Source organism: Rhinatrema bivittatum, chromosome 10 (genome assembly GCF_901001135.1).
Source record: "Rhinatrema bivittatum chromosome 10, aRhiBiv1.1, whole genome shotgun sequence".
NCBI lineage: Eukaryota > Metazoa > Chordata > Amphibia > Gymnophiona > Rhinatrematidae > Rhinatrema > Rhinatrema bivittatum.
In genome coordinates this window covers 122651882-122673844 of record NC_042624.1, presented here as the reverse complement: position 1 = coordinate 122673844, position 21963 = coordinate 122651882, and the positions used below count along the sequence as shown (strand labels likewise).

General features: G+C 50.0%; 1 protein-coding gene across 2 annotated transcripts in view; it reads left to right on the top strand.

The window, feature by feature from the left end:
- Positions 1 to 15976, top strand: part of PTCH2 (patched 2) — a 123372-nt gene extending 107396 nt beyond the window's left edge. The window contains exons 21-24 of one of the 2 annotated variants that reach the window (XR_003858937.1): positions 5181 to 5280; positions 6770 to 7009; positions 11848 to 14179; positions 14277 to 15976. Coding sequence is in view for 1 of the 2 variants with exons in the window: in XM_029618111.1 (XP_029473971.1) it covers positions 5181 to 5280; positions 6770 to 7009; positions 11848 to 12204 (697 nt within the window). In the remaining variant the exon portion in view is untranslated. Of the gene's footprint in view, positions 1 to 5180; positions 5281 to 6769; positions 7010 to 11847 lie in introns of both variants that reach the window. The other variant, XM_029618111.1, reaches the window with a different exon arrangement.
- The last annotated feature ends 5987 nt before the right edge of the window (positions 15977 to 21963 follow it).

Here is a 21963-nt window from a genome sequence, read left to right as displayed (position 1 = left end):
TGCCAAGAAACTGAGAATTCACATCCCTCTCACCCCCCAGAGAGTGATGAGAGTCTGAGAACAGATCTCTGGGTCAGAATAGACTCTTCTGAATTGGTGGAGACCTGCCAAATTTATTACCAAACAGTTCCTTCTGTCCACGGACTGCATGTGTCTTATTAAGTGAGATTGTACAGGAGCAAATTGCAGTAAGCTTTAGTCTCATGGCCGTAAGGTCTCTCCTCCAACACAGCTGAGCGTCAGTTTGTGCGGGGCCTCAGCACATCATGCCCTGTACATGCACCCCCAAGAAGAAGGTTTACCCCATGACAGTCCTGGGCTACATTGAGAACAGAGCAGAAGTATCACAGGCCGCAGTCCCGGGATACAATGAGAACAGAGCAGGAGTATCACAGGCCGCAGTCCCGGGATACAATGAGAACAGAGCAGGAGTATCACAGGCCGCAGCCCCGGGATACAATGAGAACAGAGCAGGAGTATCACAGGCCGCAGTCCCGGGATACAATGAGAACAGAGCAGGAGTATCACAGGCCGCAGTCCCGGGATACAATGAGAACAGAGCAGGAGTATCACAGGCCGCAGTCCCGGGATACAGTGAGAACAGGGCAGGGGTATCACAGGCCGCAGCCCCAGGATACAGTGAGAACAGAGCAGGAGTATCACAGGCCGCAGTCCCGGGATACAATGAGAACAGAGCAGGAGTATCACAGGCTGCAGTCCCGGGATACAATGAGAACAGGGCAGGGGTATCACAGGCCGCAGTCCCGGGATACAATGAGAACAGAGCAGGAGTATCACAGGCTGCAGTCCCGGGATACAATGAGAACAGAGCAGGAGTATCACAGGCTGCAGTCCCGGGATACAATGAGAACAGAGCAGGAGTATCACAGGCCGCAGTCCCGGGATACAATGAGAACAGGGCAGGGGTATCACAGGCCGCAGTCCCGGGATACAATGAGAACAGAGCAGGAGTATCACAGGCTGCAGTCCCGGGATACAGTGAGAACAGGGCAGGGGTATCACAGGCCGCAGCCCCAGGATACAGTGAGAACAGGGCAGGGGTATCACAGGCCGCAGTCCCAGGATACAATGAGAACAGAGCAGGAGTATCACAGGCCGCAGTCCCAGGATACAATGAGAACAGGGCAGGGGTATCACAGGCCGCAGTCCCGGGATACAATGAGAACAGAGCAGGAGTATCACAGGCCGCAGTCCCGGGATACAATGAGAGCAGAGCAGGAGTATCACAGGCCGCAGTCCCGGGATACAATGAGAACAGAGCAGGAGTATCACAGGCCGCAGTCCCAGGATACAATGAGAACAGGGCAGGGGTATCACAGGCCGCAGCCCCAGGATACAATGAGAACAGAGCAGGAGTATCACAGGCCGCAGTCCCAGGATACAATGAGAACAGAGCAGGAGTATCACAGGCCACAGTCCCGGGATACAATGAGAGCAGAGCAGGAGTATCACAGGCCTCAGCCCCAGGATACAATGAGAACAGGGCAGGAGTATCACAGGCCTCAGCCCCAGGATACAATGAGAACAGGGCAGGAGTATCACAGGCCTCAGCCCCAGGATACAATGAGAACAGGGCAGGAGTATCACAGGCCGCAGTCCCGGGATACAATGAGAACAGAGCAGGAGTATCACAGGCCGCAGTCCCGGGATACAATGAGAACAGAGCAGGAGTATCACAGGCCGCAGTCCCGGGATACAATGAGAACAGAGCAGGAGTATCACAGGCCGCAGTCCCGGGATACAATGAGAACAGAGCAGGAGTATCACAGGCCGCAGTCCCGGGATACAATGAGAACAGAGCAGGAGTATCACAGGCCGCAGTCCCGGGATACAATGAGAGCAGAGCAGGAGTATCACAGGCCGCAGTCCCGGGATACAATGAGAACAGAGCAGGAGTATCACAGGCCGCAGTCCCGGGATACAATGAGAGCAGAGCAGGAGTATCACAGGCCGCAGTCCCGGGATACAATGAGAGCAGAGCAGGAGTATCACAGGCCGCAGTCCCGGGATACAATGAGAACAGAGCAGGAGTATCACAGGCCGCAGTCCCGGGATACAATGAGAACAGAGCAGGAGTATCACAGGCCGCAGTCCCGGGATACAATGAGAACAGAGCAGGAGTATCACAGGCCGCAGTCCCGGGATACAATGAGAGCAGAGCAGGAGTATCACAGGCCGCAGTCCCGGGATACAATGAGAACAGGGCAGGGGTATCACAGGCCGCAGTCCCGGGATACAATGAGAACAGAGCAGGAGTATCACAGGCTGCAGTCCCGGGATACAGTGAGAACAGGGCAGGGGTATCACAGGCCGCAGCCCCAGGATACAGTGAGAACAGGGCAGGGGTATCACAGGCCGCAGTCCCAGGATACAATGAGAACAGAGCAGGAGTATCACAGGCCGCAGTCCCAGGATACAATGAGAACAGGGCAGGGGTATCACAGGCCGCAGTCCCGGGATACAATGAGAACAGAGCAGGAGTATCACAGGCCGCAGTCCCGGGATACAATGAGAGCAGAGCAGGAGTATCACAGGCCGCAGTCCCGGGATACAATGAGAACAGAGCAGGAGTATCACAGGCCGCAGTCCCAGGATACAATGAGAACAGGGCAGGGGTATCACAGGCCGCAGCCCCAGGATACAATGAGAACAGAGCAGGAGTATCACAGGCCGCAGTCCCAGGATACAATGAGAACAGAGCAGGAGTATCACAGGCCACAGTCCCGGGATACAATGAGAGCAGAGCAGGAGTATCACAGGCCTCAGCCCCAGGATACAATGAGAACAGGGCAGGAGTATCACAGGCCTCAGCCCCAGGATACAATGAGAACAGGGCAGGAGTATCACAGGCCTCAGCCCCAGGATACAATGAGAACAGGGCAGGAGTATCACAGGCCGCAGTCCCGGGATACAATGAGAACAGAGCAGGAGTATCACAGGCCGCAGTCCCGGGATACAATGAGAACAGAGCAGGAGTATCACAGGCCGCAGTCCCGGGATACAATGAGAACAGAGCAGGAGTATCACAGGCCGCAGCCCCGGGATACAATGAGAACAGAGCAGGAGTATCACAGGCCGCAGTCCCGGGATACAATGAGAACAGAGCAGGAGTATCACAGGCCGCAGTCCCGGGATACAATGAGAGCAGAGCAGGAGTATCACAGGCCGCAGTCCCGGGATACAATGAGAACAGAGCAGGAGTATCACAGGCTGCAGTCCCGGGATACAATGAGAGCAGAGCAGGAGTATCACAGGCCGCAGTCCCGGGATACAATGAGAGCAGAGCAGGAGTATCACAGGCCGCAGTCCCGGGATACAATGAGAACAGAGCAGGAGTATCACAGGCCGCAGTCCCGGGATACAATGAGAACAGAGCAGGAGTATCACAGGCCGCAGTCCCGGGATACAATGAGAACAGAGCAGGAGTATCACAGGCCGCAGTCCCGGGATACAATGAGAGCAGAGCAGGAGTATCACAGGCCGCAGTCCCGGGATACAATGAGAGCAGAGCAGGAGTATCACAGGCCGCAGTCCCGGGATACAATGCGAACAGAGCAGGAGTATCACAGGCCGCAGTCCCGAGATACAATGAGAACAGGGCAGGAGTATCACAGGCCGCAGTCCCGGGATACAATGAGAACAGAGCAGGAGTATCACAGGCCGCAGTCCCGGGATAAAATGAGAACAGAGCAGGAGTATCACAGGCCGCAGTCCCGGGATACCATGAGAACAGAGCAGGAGTATCACAGGCCGCAGTCCCGGGATACAATGAGAACAGAGCAGGAGTATCACAGGCCGCAGTCCCGGGATACAATGAGAACAGAGCAGGAGTATCACAGGCCGCAGTCCCGGGATACAATGAGAACAGAGCAGGAGTATCACAGGCCGCAGTCCCGGGATACAGTGAGAACAGGGCAGGGGTATCACAGGCCACAGCCCCGGGATACAGTGAGAACAGGGCAGGGGTATCACAGGCCGCAGTCCCAGGATACAATGAGAACAGAGCAGGAGTATCACAGGCCGCAGTCCCAGGATACAATGAGAACAGGGCAGGGGTATCACAGGCCGCAGCCCCAGGATACAATGAGAACAGAGCAGGAGTATCACAGGCCGCAGTCCCGGGATACAATGAGAACAGAGCAGGAGTATCACAGGCCGCAGCCCCGGGATACAATGAGAACAGAGCAGGAGTATCACAGGCCGCAGTCCCGGGATACAATGAGAACAGAGCAGGAGTATCACAGGCCGCAGTCCCGGGATACAATGAGAACAGAGCAGGAGTATCACAGGCCGCAGTCCCGGGATACAATGAGAACAGAGCAGGAGTATCACAGGCCGCAGTCCCGGGATACAATGAGAACAGAGCAGGAGTATCACAGGCCTCAGCCCCAGGATACAATGAGAACAGAGCAGGAGTATCACAGGCCTCAGCCCCAGGATACAATGAGAACAGAGCAGGAGTATCACAGGCCGCAGCCCCGGGATACAATGAGAACAGAGCAGGAGTATCACAGGCCGCAGCCCCGGGATACAATGAGAACAGAGCAGGAGTATCACAGGCCGCAGTCCCGGGATACAATGAGAACAGAGCAGGAGTATCACAGGCTGCAATCCTGGAATGCAGTGAGATCAGGGCAGGGGTATCACAGGCTGCAATCCTGGAATGCAGTGAGATCAGGGCAGGGGTATCACAGGCTGCAATCCTGGAATGCAGTGAGATCAGGGCAGGGGTATCACAGGCCGCAGTCCTGGAATGCAGTGAGATCAGGGCAGGGGTATCACAGGCTGCAATCCTGGAATGCAGTGAGATCAGGGCAGGGGTATCACAGGCTGCAATCCTGGAATGCAGTGAGATCAGGGCAGGGGTATCACAGGCTGCAATCCTGGAATGCAGTGAGATCAGGGCAGGAGTATCACAGGCCGCAGTCCTGGAATGCAGTGAGATCAGGGCAAGATTGTCACAGGTTGCAATCCTGGAATGAGTGAGATCAGGGCAGGGGTATCCCAGGCTGCAATCCTGAGACACAGTGAGATCAGGGTAGGGATATTGCAGGCCTCAGACCTGGGATACAGTGAGACTGACGTATGGGCACTGCAGTTTGCACTCCCTGAGTTTGTGCTATGATGACATCGGTTTCTTTTTTTTTTCTCTTTCCTAGATATTTCTTTGCTGTATTAACCATTCTGACCATCCTGGGCCTCCTGAATGGACTGGTCTTGCTTCCGGTCTTGCTCTCTGTCATCGGCCCCCCAGCCGAAGTAAGTCTGACCCCTGCCTGCTCCCCCTACGTCTGGCAGACTACATGGGACAAGCTGAGTGAATGTCTATGCGGATACGGAAACCTCTGAGGAAGTCAGGAGCTTAGTTATCCATCTTCTGACTTTATCAGATGATTCTGTGACGGGGATCCACTGAACTCATGTGACAGATAATGCCCAGACTATGGAGAGGGTTGTGAATTGAGTTCTTGGCCTCTTGTTCTGCAAAGACCCCTGGAACCCCCGAGGAGAGCCCTGCTGCCAGCCATCGAATGCTGAATGAGCCCCGCTTCCCTTGCAGGCAGTGGGAGCTAGAAAAGTAGATCAGATCTGGAAATAAGGAGGATGATTTTCAGTAGCTGCCTGTGTGCATTTTAATAAATATGAATCAAAGCGATGCACAGAAAATACGATTTCCTGGCGTGGAGCCAGATGGACTCAGGACCAATGGGTTATGCTCCCCGCCAGCAGTTGGAAAATAAAATTTAAAAACATCTTAAATTAAGTTGAAAATAGATAACAATATAAAAAGCCCACAATAAATAGGAAAATAACAACATAAAGCATAAAATAATGAGGTAGAAAAGAATAGAGCATAAAAAACATAATGCAAAACAGAACAGAGGTCATCAATAAAATGATTGACTCTTAAAGGCTTTCACAATGAAATAAGGTCTAAAGGCTTTCTAAGTCTGGGCTAGTCTTTCTCTAGGTGAATAATCAGAGATAGAGCGTGGCGCAGGGTGAGAGAACGGTTTCTCTGCTGAATTCCAGCCTGATCTCTCCTGAAGAAGGTAAAGTGAGTAATTCTTGTTGTGAGGACCTCGGTGTGTGCGATGGCCGACGTGGCCTGATAAAGCGAGCAGCTTTCAAGGTTAAACACCCTGTTTTACACTGAATCTAGTAATGAGATCACAGAAGAGTCACAGAAGAGCGGGGCTGTGTGTGATCAAACTTCCGCTTACCGCCGAATTCTGCAGGAATTGAAAAAGTTTAAATTGTGAAGCGAGACCATGTGATAGGGCTAGGAGCAAGAGTGTGTGTCTGACTCTAAATCAGAAAGTTTCAAGTATGGTTTAATGTGGCAGAGAAATCGTAAAAATGAGCAAGAGGTTTGCACTATTTTATTTACCTGAAGTGAAAAATCACGTGAGCCCCAGGATACGAATGGAAGCCCTAACTGGGACGGGGCCTTCTACCCTTACCCTCTGACTTCAGAGCTTTGCTCTGGCAGCTTAAAGCAGCGCAACTCCTTTTTGAAACTGAGCCGAGCCAGCTTAGCAGACCGGGCAGCTTGGATGGTGAAAAGGCCTCCTTCCCGCAGGGCTGCGTCCGGCATCTGCATCTGCATCCGGCATCTGCATCTGCATCTGCATCTGCCTGTGACTCAGGGGTGTCCCAGCTCACACTTAGGAGTGCTCTCTATAGCTTTTCTCGCTGTTCATTTTCTAACTTTGTGATCCCCTTGCCCTGATCTTGAATCCCTCAGGTGAACCCAGTGGATAACAGCAGTCGCTTGCCACCGCCGTCACCAGAACCCATCCCTTCAGCCCTAAACCACCATGGGTTTTACATGCGGCACGCTGCCTTGGAGTGCTCAGAGGCTGAACAATACTGTGAGAGCAGCACCACCTCGGGGAGCAGCGAGGATGAGCTCAGGGCGTCCTCCACCCTGCCCGCAGACATCGTGCTGGAAGCCAGCAAGAACCACAGCTTCCCCCCAATCACTGTAAGTGCCAGTTCTTCAGGACACATGGACTGTCATGGATGTGTGTCAGGGGAGAGGCTTTGAGTGTGCGTATGTGTAAGGGGAGAGGCTATGAGTGTGCATATGTGTAAGGGGAGAGGCTATGAGTGTGCGTATGTGTAAGGGGAGAGGCTATGAGTGTGCGTATTTATTTATTTATTTATTTAGAGTTTTTATATACCGGCAATCATGAAACATATCTTGCTGGTTTACATAGAACGGGGGTGCAATAAATACATAGAACTTAAAAACATAGAACCAGAACTGAGGTGACAGAAGGTACAGTTACATTTAACAATGGAGGCCAAACTTGGAGAAGGAAAAAGAGAAGAGAGGATAGAAATGGTTAAACAATGTACAATTTAAATGTAGTATACAAAATAAATGTTATATACAAATGGTAAGGTGTTTTGGGAGTCATTGGGTTGTGTCCGGAAAAGCTTGCTTGAATAACCAAGTCTTAAGTTTTTTCCTAAAAGTTGGGAGGCAGGGCTCCTGTCTGAGGTCTGTAGGAATGGAATTCCACAGTAGAGGGCCAGCTGTGGAGGTGGCACGATCTCTTAGGGTAATGTGTTTGGTCGTTTTCACTGGGGGAACCAGGAGGGAACCTCTGTAAGCATCTCTGGTAGGTCTAGTAGAGTTATGTACTTGGAGAGGGAATTGGAGATCGAGAGTGGTGAGTTGATGAATAGTTTTATAGGTGATAGTTATGGCTTTATACATGATGCGGAAGTATACGGGTAACCAATGAAGCTCTTTCAGGACTGGTGAAATGTGGTCTCTTTTCCTTGCGCCTGTCAGAATACGGGCAGCTGAATTTTGAACCATCTGTAGTGGTTTGGAGTAGGATGAAGGTAGACCTAGCAATAGGGAATTGCAGTAGTCCAGTTTCGAAAATATGACTGCTTGGATGATCGTTCTGAAATCTTGAGCGTGGAAAAGAGGTCTTATCCTTTTCAGGACCTGGAGTTTATAGAAGCAGTCTTTGGTTGTTTTGTTGATGTGGGCCTTGAAGTTTAGCCGGTTATCTATTATCACTCCTAGGTCTCTGGTTTGTGTGGTAGGAAGATTGGTAGGAAGTATACTGTTGTTGGTGTTGTTTTCAGGCGAGATGAGCAGGATCTCAGTCTTGGAGGAATTTAAGATGAGGTGTAGACTGTTGAGTAGTTGTTTGATTTTTTGGTGGCATGATTCCCAGTAGACAAGAGTATTAGAGTATGTGTCTTTGATAGGGATGATGATTTGAATATCATCTGCGTATAGGAAAAACTTTAGATTGAGGTCGGTGAGAAGTTGGCATAGAGGGAGAAGGTAAATATTGAATAGAGTCGGAGATAATGAGGAGCCTTGAGGGACTCCTATGGCAGAGTCAAATCTTGAGGATTCCTTGTTTTGGAGTTTGACTTTGTAACCTCTATTGTTGAGAAAGGTTTTAAACCAGGAAAGGACGGTGCCGCAGATTCCTATGGATGACAACTGGTTTAGGAGGATGGCGTGGCTGACAGTGTCGAACGCTGCAGATAGGTCTAGCAAGATCAATAGGAATGAGTTTCCTTTGTCGAGGCCCAATAGGAGATGGTCTGTCAAAGAGATAAGGAGAGATTCTGTGCCTCGATTTTTTCGGAATCCGTGTTGTGGGGCGAAGAGGAGGTTATTGTCTTCGATGTAGTTTGAAAGTTGAGAGTTGACTAGTTTTTCCATGATCTTAGCGATGAATGGGAGGTTAGCTATGGGGCGGAAGTTGTTGGGGTCCTTCGGGTCAAGGTTTGGTTTCTTTAGGAGTGGTGAGATTGAGGCCATTTTGAGATCATCTGGGAAGGATCCTTGGGCTAGAGAGCAGTTGATGATGTTTGTCAATGATGTGGCTATTGAGTCTGGAATAGATAGGAGTAGTTTGGTGGGGATGTGGTCTGCAGGATGAGACGAAGGTTTCATTCTTCTCAGGATGGTTTGTATCTCAGTGGAAGAGACGGGCTCAAAAGTGTTTAGGCTGGAGTTTGTGATGGACGGGTGTTGATATGTCGGGAGGGCATCCGTTGAATTGGAAGGCAGTTGAGTTAAAAGATTGTTGATTTTATTTTGGAAAAACTGGGCGAGTTCTTCAGCTTTGGATTGTGCCATGTCGCTGGGGATTTCTCGCGGTATGGTTTGAGTGAGGCTGGATACATAAGCGAAGAGGGCTTTAGCATCAAAGACCAGGTTGTGAATCTTAGATGCAAAATAATCTTTTTTTGATTTTGATGTGAGGGCTTTGTATTGGTATAGTGTGGATTTGTATGATGAAATGGTGAAGTCACAAGGAGTTTTACGCCAAGTCGCTTCTTTCTTTCTTAAGCTTTCTTAAGCATATGTGTCAGGGGAGAGGCTATGAGTGCGTATGTGTAAGGGGAGAGGCTATGAGTGTGCGTATGTGTCAGGGGAGAGGCTATGAGCGTGCATATGTGTAAGAGGAGAGGCTATGAGTGTGCATATGTGTCAGGGGAGAGGCTATGAGTGTGTATGTGTAAGGGGAGAGGCTATGAGTGTGCGTATGTGTCAGGGGAGAGGCTATGTGCGTGCGTATGTGTCAGGGGAGAGGCTATGAGTGTGCGTATATGTAAGGGGAGAGGCTATGAGCGTGCGTATGTGTCAGGGGAGAGGCTATGAGCGTGCGTATGTGTAAGAGGAGAGGCTATGAGCGTGCGTATGTGTCAGGGGAGAGGCTGTGAGCGTGCGTATATGTAAGGGGAGAGGCTATGAGAGTGCGTATTTGTAAGGGGAGAGGCTATGAGTGTGCATATGTATCAGGGGAGAAGCTATGAGTGTGCGTATTTATCGGGAGAGGCTATGAGTGTGCGTATGTGTAAGAGGAGAGGCTATGAGTGTGCGTATGTATCAGGGGAGAGGCTATGTGTGTGCGTAGTGTAAGAGGAGAAGCTATGAGTGTGCGTATGTGTCAGGGGAGAGGCTATGAGTGTGTGTATGTGTAAGGGGAGAGGCTATGAGTGTGCTTATGTATCAGGGGAGAGGCTATGAGTGTGCGTATGTGTAAGGGGAGAGGCTATGAGTGTGCTTATGTATCAGGGGAGAGGCTATGAGTGTGCGTATGTGTCAGGGGAGAGGCTATGAGTGTGTGTATGTATCAGGGGAGAGGCTATGAGTGTGTGTATGTGTAAGGGGAGAGTCTATGAGTGTGCGTATGTATCAGGGGAGAGGCTATGAGTGTGCGTAGTGTAAGAGGAGAAGCTATGAGTGTGCATATGTGTAAGAGGAGAGGCTATGAGTGTGCGTATGTATCAGGGGAGAGGCTACGAGTGTGCGTAGTGTAAGAGGAGAAGCTATGAGTGTGCATATGTGTAAGAGGAGAGGCTATGAGTGTGCGTATGTGTCAGGGGAGAGGCTATGAGTGTGCGTATGTATCAGGGGAGAGGCTATGAGTGTGCGTATGTGTAAGGGGAAGGAATATAGATGTGTTGGTGTTTATAAGGGGAAGGGCTGTGAATATGCATGTATGTGTGTAAGGGGAGGGGCTATGGGTTCAGATGTGTATAAGGGGAGGAGCTATGGGTACAGGTGGGGTGTAAGGGGAGGAGCTATGGGTACAGGTGTGTATAAGGGGAGGGGCTATGGGTACAGGTGGGGGTGTAAGGGGAGGAGCTATGGGTACAGGTGGGGTATAAGGGGAGGAGCTATGGGTACAGGTGTGTATAAGGGGAGGGGCTATGGGTACAGTGGGGTGTAAGGGGAGGGGCTATGGGTACAGGTGTGTATAAGGGGAGGGGCTATGGGTACAGGTGGGGGTGTAAGGGGAGGAGCTATGGGTACATGTGGGGATATAAGGGGAGGGGCTATGGGTACAGGTGTGTATAAGGGGAGGGGCTATGGGTACAGGTGGGGGTGTAAGGGGAGGAGCTATGGGTACAGGTGTGTATAAGGGGAGGAGCTATGGGTACAGGTGGGGGTGTAAGGGGAGGAGCTATGGGTACAGGTGTGTATAAGGGGAGGAGCTATGGGTACAGGTGGGGTGTAAGGGGAGGAGCTATGGGTGCAGGTGTGTATAAGGGGAGGGGCTATGGGTACAGGTGGGGGTGTAAGGGGAGGAGCTATGGGTACAGGTGTGTATAAGGGGAGGGGCTATGGGTACAGGTGGGGGTGTAAGGGGAGGAGCTATGGGTACAGGTGGGGTGTAAGGGGAGGGGCTATGGGTACAGGTGGGGGTGTAAGGGGAGGGGCTATGGGTGCAGGTGTGTATAAGGGGAGGGGCTATGGGTACAGGTGGGGGTGTAGGGGGAGGAGCTATGGGTACAGGTGGGGGTGTAAGGGGAGGAGCTATGGGTACAGGTGTGTATAAGGGGAGGGGCTATGGGTACAGGTGGGGGTATAAGGGGAGGAGCTATGGGTACAGGTGGGGGTGTAAGGGGAGGAGCTATGGGTACAGGTGGGGGTGTAAGGGGAGGAGCTATGGGTACAGGTGTGTATAAGGGGAGGAGCTATGGGTACAGGTGGGGTGTAAGGGGAGGCGCTATGGGTGCAGGTGTGTATAAGGGGAGGGGCTATGGGTACAGGTGGGGGTGTATGGGGAGGAGCTATGGGTACAGGTGGGGGTGTATGGGGAGGAGCTATGGGTACAGGTGGGGTGTATGGGAGGGCCTTTGGCTGTCTGTGTTTTGTTATCTCAATGCCAGTGAGCAGATGCTCTGTTCTGCATTTCATGGCTGCCACCCTGGTTTATTTTGGGATCTGTAGTTCTGCTGTTCCTGTTTAGGCAGTAAATCTTAGACCGTGAGCTGTACTTGTCAATTCTCCTTTCCCTCTGAACCTTTAACTCTTTACCATGACAGGTGGTGAAAGGTCAGAATGAAAGCCAGGATCTGCCAACCAAGAAGGACCCTGGGCCACTGCCCCTCCCCAGCAGCTCTTCCCCTCAGCTGGACTCAGGCAGCCCCAGGACTGCACTGCCAGCCTACAGCAGCGTCACTTCAGTGTCGGCCACCGCCTCCATCACAGTGGCCCTGCACCCCGCCTTACCCGGCTCGCTGCAGGGCTACACACACCAGGGCTTTGAGGACAGGGAGTCGGATTATGTCAAGGAGACTCCTCGGTCCTTGCAGCTGATCCACCCGAGGAAGAAACGCAGCAAACCCCAGCCAGAAATCTATGAGCCGGAGGACCTGGAGGCAGCCAGGAGGCCTGTGTGAGGCGCCAGGGGCAAGGCAGAGTCAGGCTCGGTGTTAGGGTGCACTCAGCGCTCCCTCTTAATCAGCATTTGGGTGGCAGGAAGACTGTCTCTTAAGACAGGCAACGCTGGCAGCGCTGGTGGAAGGGCTCAAGGACCTCGTATCTCTGAGGGGAAAAACGTCCAGCGGGGCTTGCAGGCAGTGCTCCCTCTATGCTTTCTGCCCACGTGTTTTCTTGTGCTATTCACCTTCTAGAAGCTGCAGGACATTACATCTGCTGATTCAGGCCTGTGAAAGAGACTGACCTGAGTGCCTTCTGACCCTAAGATGATTTCAGATAGCAGATCTCGTACTCTTTCAGGCTGCATTGGACTTGGCTGCTGGCTTCCTTTGTAAAAGCAGGAAATCTTCTCTCACTAGAGAGACAAATGCATGAATGAAAGCTGAGGACTAACCTTCTCCTCTCTCCTTACAGGGTGCCAGGAGGAAACTGTCAGCCAAAGAGAGAGAGAGCGAGCCCCGCCTCATCCCGACTCCTCCTCTGAGGACAGAGAGCTGCCCTGAGTTATAGTATTAATAAGAGAAAGCATGCAGGACTACGTGAGAGTGTGGTGTGCGATTCTCTTGCAGGTCCTCCTCTGAGGACGGAGAGCTGCCCTGAGACAGCATAAGAAACGTTAAAGTATTAATTAGAGAAAGCATGCAGGACTACGTGAGAGTGTGGTGTGCGTATCTCTTGCAGGTCCTCCTCTGAGGACAGAGAGCTGCCCTGAGTTATAGTATTAATAAGAGAAAGCATGCAGGACTACGTGAGAGTGTGGTGTGCGATTCTCTTGCAGGTCCTCCTCTGAGGACGGAGAGCTGCCCTGAGACAGCATAAGAAACGTTAAAGTATTAATTAGAGAAAGCATGCAGGACTACGTGAGAGTGTGGTGTGCGTATCTCTTGCAGGTCCTCCTCTGAGGAAAGAGAGCTGCCCTGAGTTATAGTATTAATAAGAGAAAGCATGCAGGACTACGTGAGAGTGTGGTGTGCGTATCTCTTGCAGGTCCTCCTCTGAGGACAGAGAGCTGCCCTGAGTTATAGTATTAATAAGAGAAAGCATGCAGGACTACGTGAGAGTGTGGTGTGCGATTCTCTTGCAGGTCCTCCTCTGAGGACGGAGAGCTGCCCTGAGACAGCATAAGAAACGTTAAAGTATTAATAAGAGAAAGCATGCAGGACTACGTGAGAGTGTGGTGTGCGTATCTCTTGCAGGTCCTCCTCTGAGGACAGAGAGCTGCCCTGAGTTATAGTATTAATAAGAGAAAGCATGCAGGACTACGTGAGAGTGTGGTGTGCGTATCTCTTGCAGGTCCTCCTCTGAGGACAGAGAGCTGCCCTGAGTTATAGTATTAATAAGAGAAAGCATGCAGGACTACGTGAGAGTGTGGTGTGTGATTCTCTTGCAGGTCCTCCTCTGAGGACGGAGAGCTGCCCTGAGACAGCATAAGAAGCGTTATAGTATTAATAAGAGAAAGCATGCAGGACTACGTGAGAGTGTGGTGTGCGAATCTCTTGCAGGTCCTCCTCTGAGGACGGAGAGCTGCCCTGAGACAGCATAAGAAGCGTTATAGTATTAATAAGAGAAAGCATGCAGGACTACGTGAGAGTGTGGTGTGCGAATCTCTTGCAGGTCCTCCTCTGAGGACGGAGAGCTGCCCTGAGACAGCATAAGAAGCGTTATAGTATTAATAAGAGAAAGCATGCAGGACTACGTGAGAGTGTGGTGTGCGTATCTCTTGCAGGTCCTCCTCTGAGGACGGAGAGCTGCCCTGAGACAGCATAAGAAGCGTTATAGTATTAATAAGAGAAAGCATGCAGGACTACGTGAGAGTGTGGTGTGCGTATCTCTTGCAGGTCCTCCTCTGAGGACAGAGAGCTGCCCTGAGTTATAGTATTAATAAGAGAAAGCATGCAGGACTACGTGAGAGTGTGGTGTGCGTATCTCTTGCAGGTCCTCCTCTGAGGACAGAGAGCTGCCCTGAGTTATAGTATTAATAAGAGAAAGCATGCAGGACTACGTGAGAGTGTGGTGTGCGTATCTCTTGCAGGACGTGATGAGGAGTAAGGATCCTGGCTGGGCTGCCCTCCCCCCATAGTGCAGAATGAGGGTAATGAAACGTTTGTCCCACGCAAGAAAGTTATTGTCTCAAACGCTCTGCTGCTATTTAAAAAAAAGAAGCTGTATAAAGTCCACCTTTGTTTCTTGTAAAGATGCAGTATCCCTTTCAACCTTCTCCAAACGGCTGAGTGAGTGCGGGCACGGGGGGACCTGTGGCCACTGATTCCCGGACCTGGGTGACAGCTGAATGGCTCTGGTGAAACCTAACCTGCTACTTAAGTTTGGAGGGGGAATGATTTTGGCAGCTCCTTTGCCCCTTTTCCTGCTGACCGGTGAGTGGCTCCCATTAGCCCATCTTGGCAAGACTGGCACAGGTGACATCATTGGTGCAAGCGTGTGTGATGTCATTCCTGACCTGTTGCCAGGTTTTTGGCTCCCAGGTAAGCCGGCAGCTTTCAGAACAGGAAGTGCTCCCCAGCCATAGACCAAGTACCCCCTGACTTTTCAGGCTGGAGCCTTACTGCTCCCTGCAGGAAGGGATACTGCATCTCCTCTGCTTTGCTTCAGACGTTTATTTCTGATATCTGTTTCCTTGAAAAGTAATGGGGAGACCCGAGCTGCTTTCTGGCAGTGCTGGGGCAGGTCTCAGCTGGTATCACTCTTAGCAGGGCGCTGGGCCGTGGCAGAGTCTGCTGGTTTGTCCTTGGTTGTTTCTAGCTGCTTCTGTCATGGAATCGGTGCGAGTCCCAGTGCTGGGTTGGGCTGCCTGTAACTTGTCCAGTTACTGCTAAAACTCTTCTTACACTGTCCAGATGCTTTCTGCACCTTGTAATCTTGAAGAATAGGGATTGGGTGGGTGATGGGTCCCCCACCATGAGACTCAGCTATCTGAACATCGGAAGACTTCATAAGAGGGAATTCTCCAAGGGTCACTGGCCTCTCTCACCACTGTCCTCTCCCAACAGTGTTAATGTCAGACTCCCTTCCCTTCCCTAAACTAAAGCTGCACTATCAGTCCATGGACCCTACAGCTGATGACGTGGTTTGGTTTTCTGCATCCAAGCTATGACGTCATTGACGCCATCCTTTGTGGGGCAGTAGGGTTAGGCAGCCCAGCCAGGGGAGGAATGAGCGAGGGCTGTCATGGTATAAGCGAGACTCTTCAGAGATTGGTGGCTTGTGTGCTCCTAATGTGTCCATGTCGGTGTCTTCAGAGACCTCAGGTGGCTTTGCACTTTCACAGGCCAGGTAGTGGGGTATTCTGGGTAAAACAAAGTGAGCATTACAGTGACGTGTAAAGGTGCAACTCGGCTACTGCTAAAAGCAAGATCAGGGTGGGTTTATCTTGGTGCAGCCACAGCTGTGGATGTGGGGAGGGGCTACACATACGCACTGTATACTTTCAAGGATTTACAGTCCTGAATGGCGTTGAGATGAAACCCGCGTGTCGGGGATGTTTCTTAGGCTGTGCCCTTCCTTTGGGGCGGAGAGATGTGCACAAGCAAGTTAAGCGCTGCAGGAAAGCAAGGGTGTAGCCCTAACGAGGAAAGCCCTCGTCCCTCTTAATAACAAATATTGTAATGCCTTATAAATTATTTATATAAAAGAACAAAGCTTTATTTTTGTAGATTGTACAGAAGTTAGCCCTGTGACTGAAGTTTTATTTTTAAAGAGTAAATATATATTATATATAAATATGTGTCTCTGTTGTTGAAGTGACTTTCTCTTTCTGGACAGTCCTCTCCCACATTTGTGTGAGTGTGCACGTGTGTAAATTAGAAACACAATTATTATTGCACTCTGTCCTGGTGCAGACAGTGCAGTGTTAATGTGTGACTGCAAAGCTTAGCACAGATGTTGCTGTCTCCTGGGAAGAGCACTAGCGGTCTGCTTATGATGAGGTTTGGAGTTTGTGCTGGGGGACAAGGGATCAACATCCCAGTCACAAGAAGCCTTAGACCTCACACAATCCATCAAACAGAGGCCTCTGAGGCCCTCCTGGAAGCCCAGCTCCTGAGATCACGGCTCCTTGCAATACCACCTGATGGCCAACTTATGAAAACTGCAAGGTGAGCTACTGAAGAAAGGAAGGTTAAGTATCCAGAAGCATCCAAGGCAGCAGGGTTTTACCACAGGGAGCTCGTATCGGATGAATTAGATCCGTTTCTCTGATTGGGTGACTAGAGATTGGGTTACTTAGATGTCAGTAAAGCTAGTGATACAGTCCTGCATAGGAGGCTCATGAGTGGTCCCAAGATGGTGGATTGGATCGGAAAGTGATTGGATGGAGGTGGAGGTAACTGGAAGTCAAAGGGGAATAGTGGAGGGCCTCAGGGATTGATCCTGGGGCCGGTTCTGATATCGTGGAGCAGTTAGAAGGAAGGTTTTGGCTGACGACACTAAGATCTGCAAGACAGTGGACATCCCTCAGGGAGTAGGCAGAATGAGAAGTGATCTAAGATAGATTTAGGGTTTTTGTGCCCCCCCCTGAGGATGGACATCAGGGAGAAGAAGGTCTAAGACACAGTCCCCTGGTCAGGGGTAGATTCTGTTGTGGCAAAAATGTAAAAATTCAGAAGCAAATTGGCAAACATTTCCATCTTTTCTATTACATTATAAAGATAAAGTAGTTTTACACTATGGTAGTTCTACACTGTGATTGGTAGTTTTACAGTATGATTAGTAGTTTTACACTATGGTAGTTTTACACTATGATTAGTAGTTTTACACTTTGGTAGTTTTACACTGTGATTGGTAGTTTTACAGTATGATTAGTAGTTTTACACTATGGTAGTTTTACACTGTGATTAGTAGTTTTACACTATGATTAGCAGTTTTACACTGTGATAAGTAGTTTTACACTGTGATTAGTAGTTTTACACTATGGTAGTTTTACACTGTGATTGGTAGTTTTACAGTATGATTAGTAGTTTTACACTATGGTAGTTTTACACTGTGATTAGTAGTTTTACATTGTGATAAGTAGTTTTACACTATGGTAGTTTTACACTGTGATAAGTAGTTTTACAGTATGATTAGTAGTTTTACACTATGGTAGTTTTACACTGTGATTAGTAGTTTTACACTTTGGTAGTTTTACACTGTGATTGGTAGTTTTACAGTATGATTAGTAGTTTTACACTTTGGTAGTTTTACACTGTGATTGGTAGTTTTACACTATGATTAGTAGTTTTACACTATGGTAGTTTTACACTGTGACTAGTAGTTTTACACTATGGTAGTTTTACACTGTGATTAGTAGTTTTACAGTATGATTAGTAGTTTTACACTATGGTAGTTTTACACTGTGATTAGTAGTTTTACATTGTGATAAGTAGTTTTACACTATGGTAGTTTTACACTGTGATAAGTAGTTTTACAGTATGATTAGTAGTTTTACACTATGGTAGTTTTACTCTGTGATTAGTAATTTTACACTGTGATAAGTAGTTTTACACTGTGACTAGTAGTTTTACACTATGGTAGTTTTACAGTATGATTAGTAGTTTTACACTGTGATAAGTAGTTTTACACTATGGTAGTTTTACACTATGATTGGTAGTTTTACACTGTGATTAGTAGTTTTACACTATGGTAGTTTTACACTGTGATTAGTAGTTTTACACTGTGATTAGTATAATTTTATATTATTTTTCTTGGGTGAAGAACAGTGATCTCAAATATCAGTACAGGGAGGGGGTTCAGGAATGGGGGAGGAGTGTGAGAAGGAAAGAGGACTTGGGATGGGGAAGATTAGGAATCTGTCAGGAGTGAGAGGGAAGGGGAAGGGTTGGAGGGAGTCGGAAGGGTTGGGAGTGGGTTTCAGGATCTGGAGATGGAGAGATAGGAAGGGGGATTCCAGGATCTGGGGATAGAATCCCAGATTAAAGGAGGGAGGAGCTGAATTGCAGTGGATGGGGCGGAGAGGAAGGGGGTGTCCTGTTCCTCCTTGCATCCCCTAACATGCCCCTTCTCCCTCCTACACAGACCTAGACCTCCTAACCAATCCCCCTCTCATCCCCCAGCCTCTTTTTCCACCCTCCGTGTTCAGCCCCTCCTAATCTCCCCAGAATGATCCCCCTTTCTCTGTCTGCTGCCTGGAGGAGAGGGGCTGGATGAGGAAGGAGAGGGCTAAAGGCGGCTAGGCTGCTGCCCCCCCCACCATTCCTGCTGCCCACTGACACATCCAGGCCTGAAGATAGGATGAGGAATGGTCAAATGCTTGCCAGTTAAGAGTCACACATTTGTTTTATAGAAATGCAAAGGAGCTGAACACAATGGGGGAGAGAGAGAGAGACCTTGGGGTGATCTCATCTGATAAGTAGCAAAACAGAGCAGGCAGAGAGATGCCAGGGCACCCAGGGAGAGGCATAACGAGCAGAAAAGAGAAGTAGAGGGTGCTGGTGAGAGCTCATGGTGGGTCCAGTTCTGCAGACCTTATCTTTCAAAAGGATAGAGAAGCTACCAGAATGGGGAGGGGCGATAGGGTCATTCAGGCAGAAGAAGGGAACCCCTGTCAGAGGTCCCATTGCTCTAGAACAAGAGGTCACGGCATGAAGTTGCAGGGTTAGACTCGGGAACAAGACTGGAAATGATTTCTTCACAGAAAGGGTGGTCTCTCAGCAGGGAGGGCGTGGAAAGAAATGATAGCAGAATTCAAGGAAGACCCCTAGTAGAGAGGAAGGGGCAGGGAGGCTGGGGATTACCCGGGGTCTGTGGCACGGCACCAGGAGAAAGTTACTGGTCCTTATTCTATGAGGGTGGTGGGAACTCGCCCTTCCCTCCCCCGAGAGCAGAGGCATTAAGGAAGCCGACCTGGTGATACTGCGGGTCATAAGGGGCCAAGTTGGTATCCGGCTACAGAAACCAACCAGGTCAGTTCTGGTAGGCTGGTGGTGTCCAGCAAGGTCATGAGGTTGCAGGAGGCTGAATGTTCAAACCACAAGCTCAGTAGCTTTGGAAGCTGTTTGGGTTTAATGCCGTTATACCCCACCGGCACACAGTCGTCTGCCATCACGGTGCAGGTAATTATTAACCCTACCACGCAGACACTGACTGGAGGAAGGGGACCTTGCTGCCTTTGCACTCATTGGAGGCTGCAGCGTGAGTTTGCACCACTCACTGAGTGGTGACACTCAGCCCACCCAATGAGCTTGATGATCCCACCGCTCCCACCAGAAAAGAAGGTCTTTCATGTAAAGCAATAACCCAACCTTCACTCAGGGATAAACCCTTGCACATAAGGGTCCTTCCAAGCACCACTCAGTGCTGCCCCACCTGCTCGCATGCCCCTCTACTGCCAGCCTCCCCCTCACCAACTGCATTCCCTTCTACCTCCGGGCAAACGCCCCGCCTGCAAGCAATGCCCTGCTGATTTCTAGGGGTCTCTGAGACCCTGCAACGTCCAGGGATCACACAGCTCCTAGAAATGCAGAACGAAAACCAAAACATTCTTGGGATCGCTAATCAAATGGTAAAGAATAAATGGGGAAAAGCAGAGAATGGTGGAACAACCTAACCAATAGGAAAATGTTTTTAGATAGGTTTTTGCACCAATTCTTTATCCATAAAGCTCCCTATACATTAATAAATAGCAATCAAAATATGAGAGGAAAAAGAAAAGAATAAAAGGGGGAAAAAAGCGGCGTGAACACCAGGATATCAAGCAGGAAAGTTTCATATATTAACCTTATGTTAAATGTAAAACGCTCTGGCGTATGTTCCTGTTCTCTGTACACCGACGCGATATCTAAAAAAACTTTAAATAAATAAATAAAAAGGCCAAGGTGATCATTCCTTGAATAGTAACATAGTAAAAACGGTACAAAAAGACCTAATGGTCCATCCAGTCTGCCCAGCAATTTACTTATGGTAGTAACTGCTGCTCCCTGCAGGTTACCCCCATGGTTCTGTTAAGGGCAGTAACTGCCGCTCCATGCAAGTTACCCCCATGTTTCTGTTAAGGGCAGTAACTGCCGCTCCATGCAGGTAACCCCCATGTTTTTGTTAAGGGCAGTAACTGCCGCTCCGTGCAGGTTACTTCCATATTTCTGATAAGGGCAGTAACTGCCGCTCCGTGCAGGTTACCCCCATGTTTCTGTTAAGGGCAGTAACTGCCGCTCCGTGCAGGTTTCCCCTTGTTTCTGTTAAGGGCAGTAACTGCCGCTCCTTGCAGGTTACCCCCATGTTTCTGTTAAGGGCAGTAACTGCTGCCTCATGCAGGTTACCCCCATGTTTCTGTTAAAGGTAGTAACTGCTGCTCCCTGCAGGTTACCCCCATGGTTCTGTTAAGGGCAGTAACTGCCGCTCCATGCAGGTTACCCCCATGGTTCTGTTAAGGGCAGTAACTGCCGCTCCATGCAGGTAACCCCCATGTTTTTGTTAAGGGCAGTAACTGCCGCTCCGTGCAGGTTACTTCCATATTTCTGATAAGGGCAGTAACTGCCGCTCCGTGCAGGTTACTTCCATATTTCTGATAAGGGCAGTAACTGCCGCTCCGTGCAGGTTACCCCCATGTTTCTCTTAAGGGCAGTAACTGCCGCTCCGTGCAGGTTTCCCCTTGTTTCTGTTAAGGGCAGTAACTGCCGCTCCTTGCAGGTTACCCCCATGTTTCTGTTAAGGGCAGTAACTGCTGCCTCATGCAGGTTACCCCCATGTTTCTGTTAAAGGTAGTAACTGCTGCTCCCTGCAGGTTACCCCCATGGTTCTGTTAAGGGCAGTAACTGCCGCTCCATGCAGGTTACCCCCATGGTTCTGTTAAGGGCAGTAACTGCCGCTCCATGCAGGTAACCCCCATGTTTTTGTTAAGGGCAGTAACTGCCGCTCCGTGCAGGTTACTTCCATATTTCTGATAAGGGCAGTAACTGCCGCTCCGTGCAGGTTACCCCCATGTTTCTGTTAAGGGCAGTAACTGCCGCTCCGTGCAGGTTTCCCCTTGTTTCTGTTAAGGGCAGTAACTGCCGCTCCTTGCAGGTTACCCCCATGTTTCTGTTAAGGGCAGTAACTGCTGCTCCGTGCAGGTTACCCCCATGTTTCTGTTAAGGGCAGTAACTGCTGCTCCATGCAGGTTACCCCCATGTTTCTGTTAAGGGCAGTAACTGCCTCTCCATGCAGGTTACCTCCATATTTCTGTTAAGGGCAGTAATTGCCGCTCCGTGCAGGTTACCCCCATGTTTTTGTTAAGGGCAGTAACTGCCGCTCCGTGCAGGTTACCCCTTGTTTCTGTTAAGGGCAGTAACTGCCACTCCCTGCAAGTTACCCCCATGTTTCTGTTAAGGGTAGTAACTGCCGCTCCCTGCAGGTTACCCCCATGTTTCTGTTATGGGCAGTAACTGCCGCTCCCTGCAGGTTACCCCCATGTTTCTGTTATGGGCAGTAACTGCCGCTCCTTGCAGGTTACCCCCATGTTTCTGTTATGGGCAGTAACTGCCGCTCCCTGCAGGTTACCCCCATGTTTCTGTTATGGGCAGTAACTTCCGCTCCCTGCAGGTTACCCCCATGTTTCTGTTATGGGCAGTAACTGCCGCTCCCTGCAGGTTACCCCCATGTTTCTGTTATGGGCAGTAACTGCCGCTCCCTGCAGGTTACCCCCATGTTTCTGTTATGGGCAGTAACTGCCGCTCCCTGCAGGTTACCCCCATGTTTCTGTTATGGGCAGTAACTGCCGCTCCCTGCAG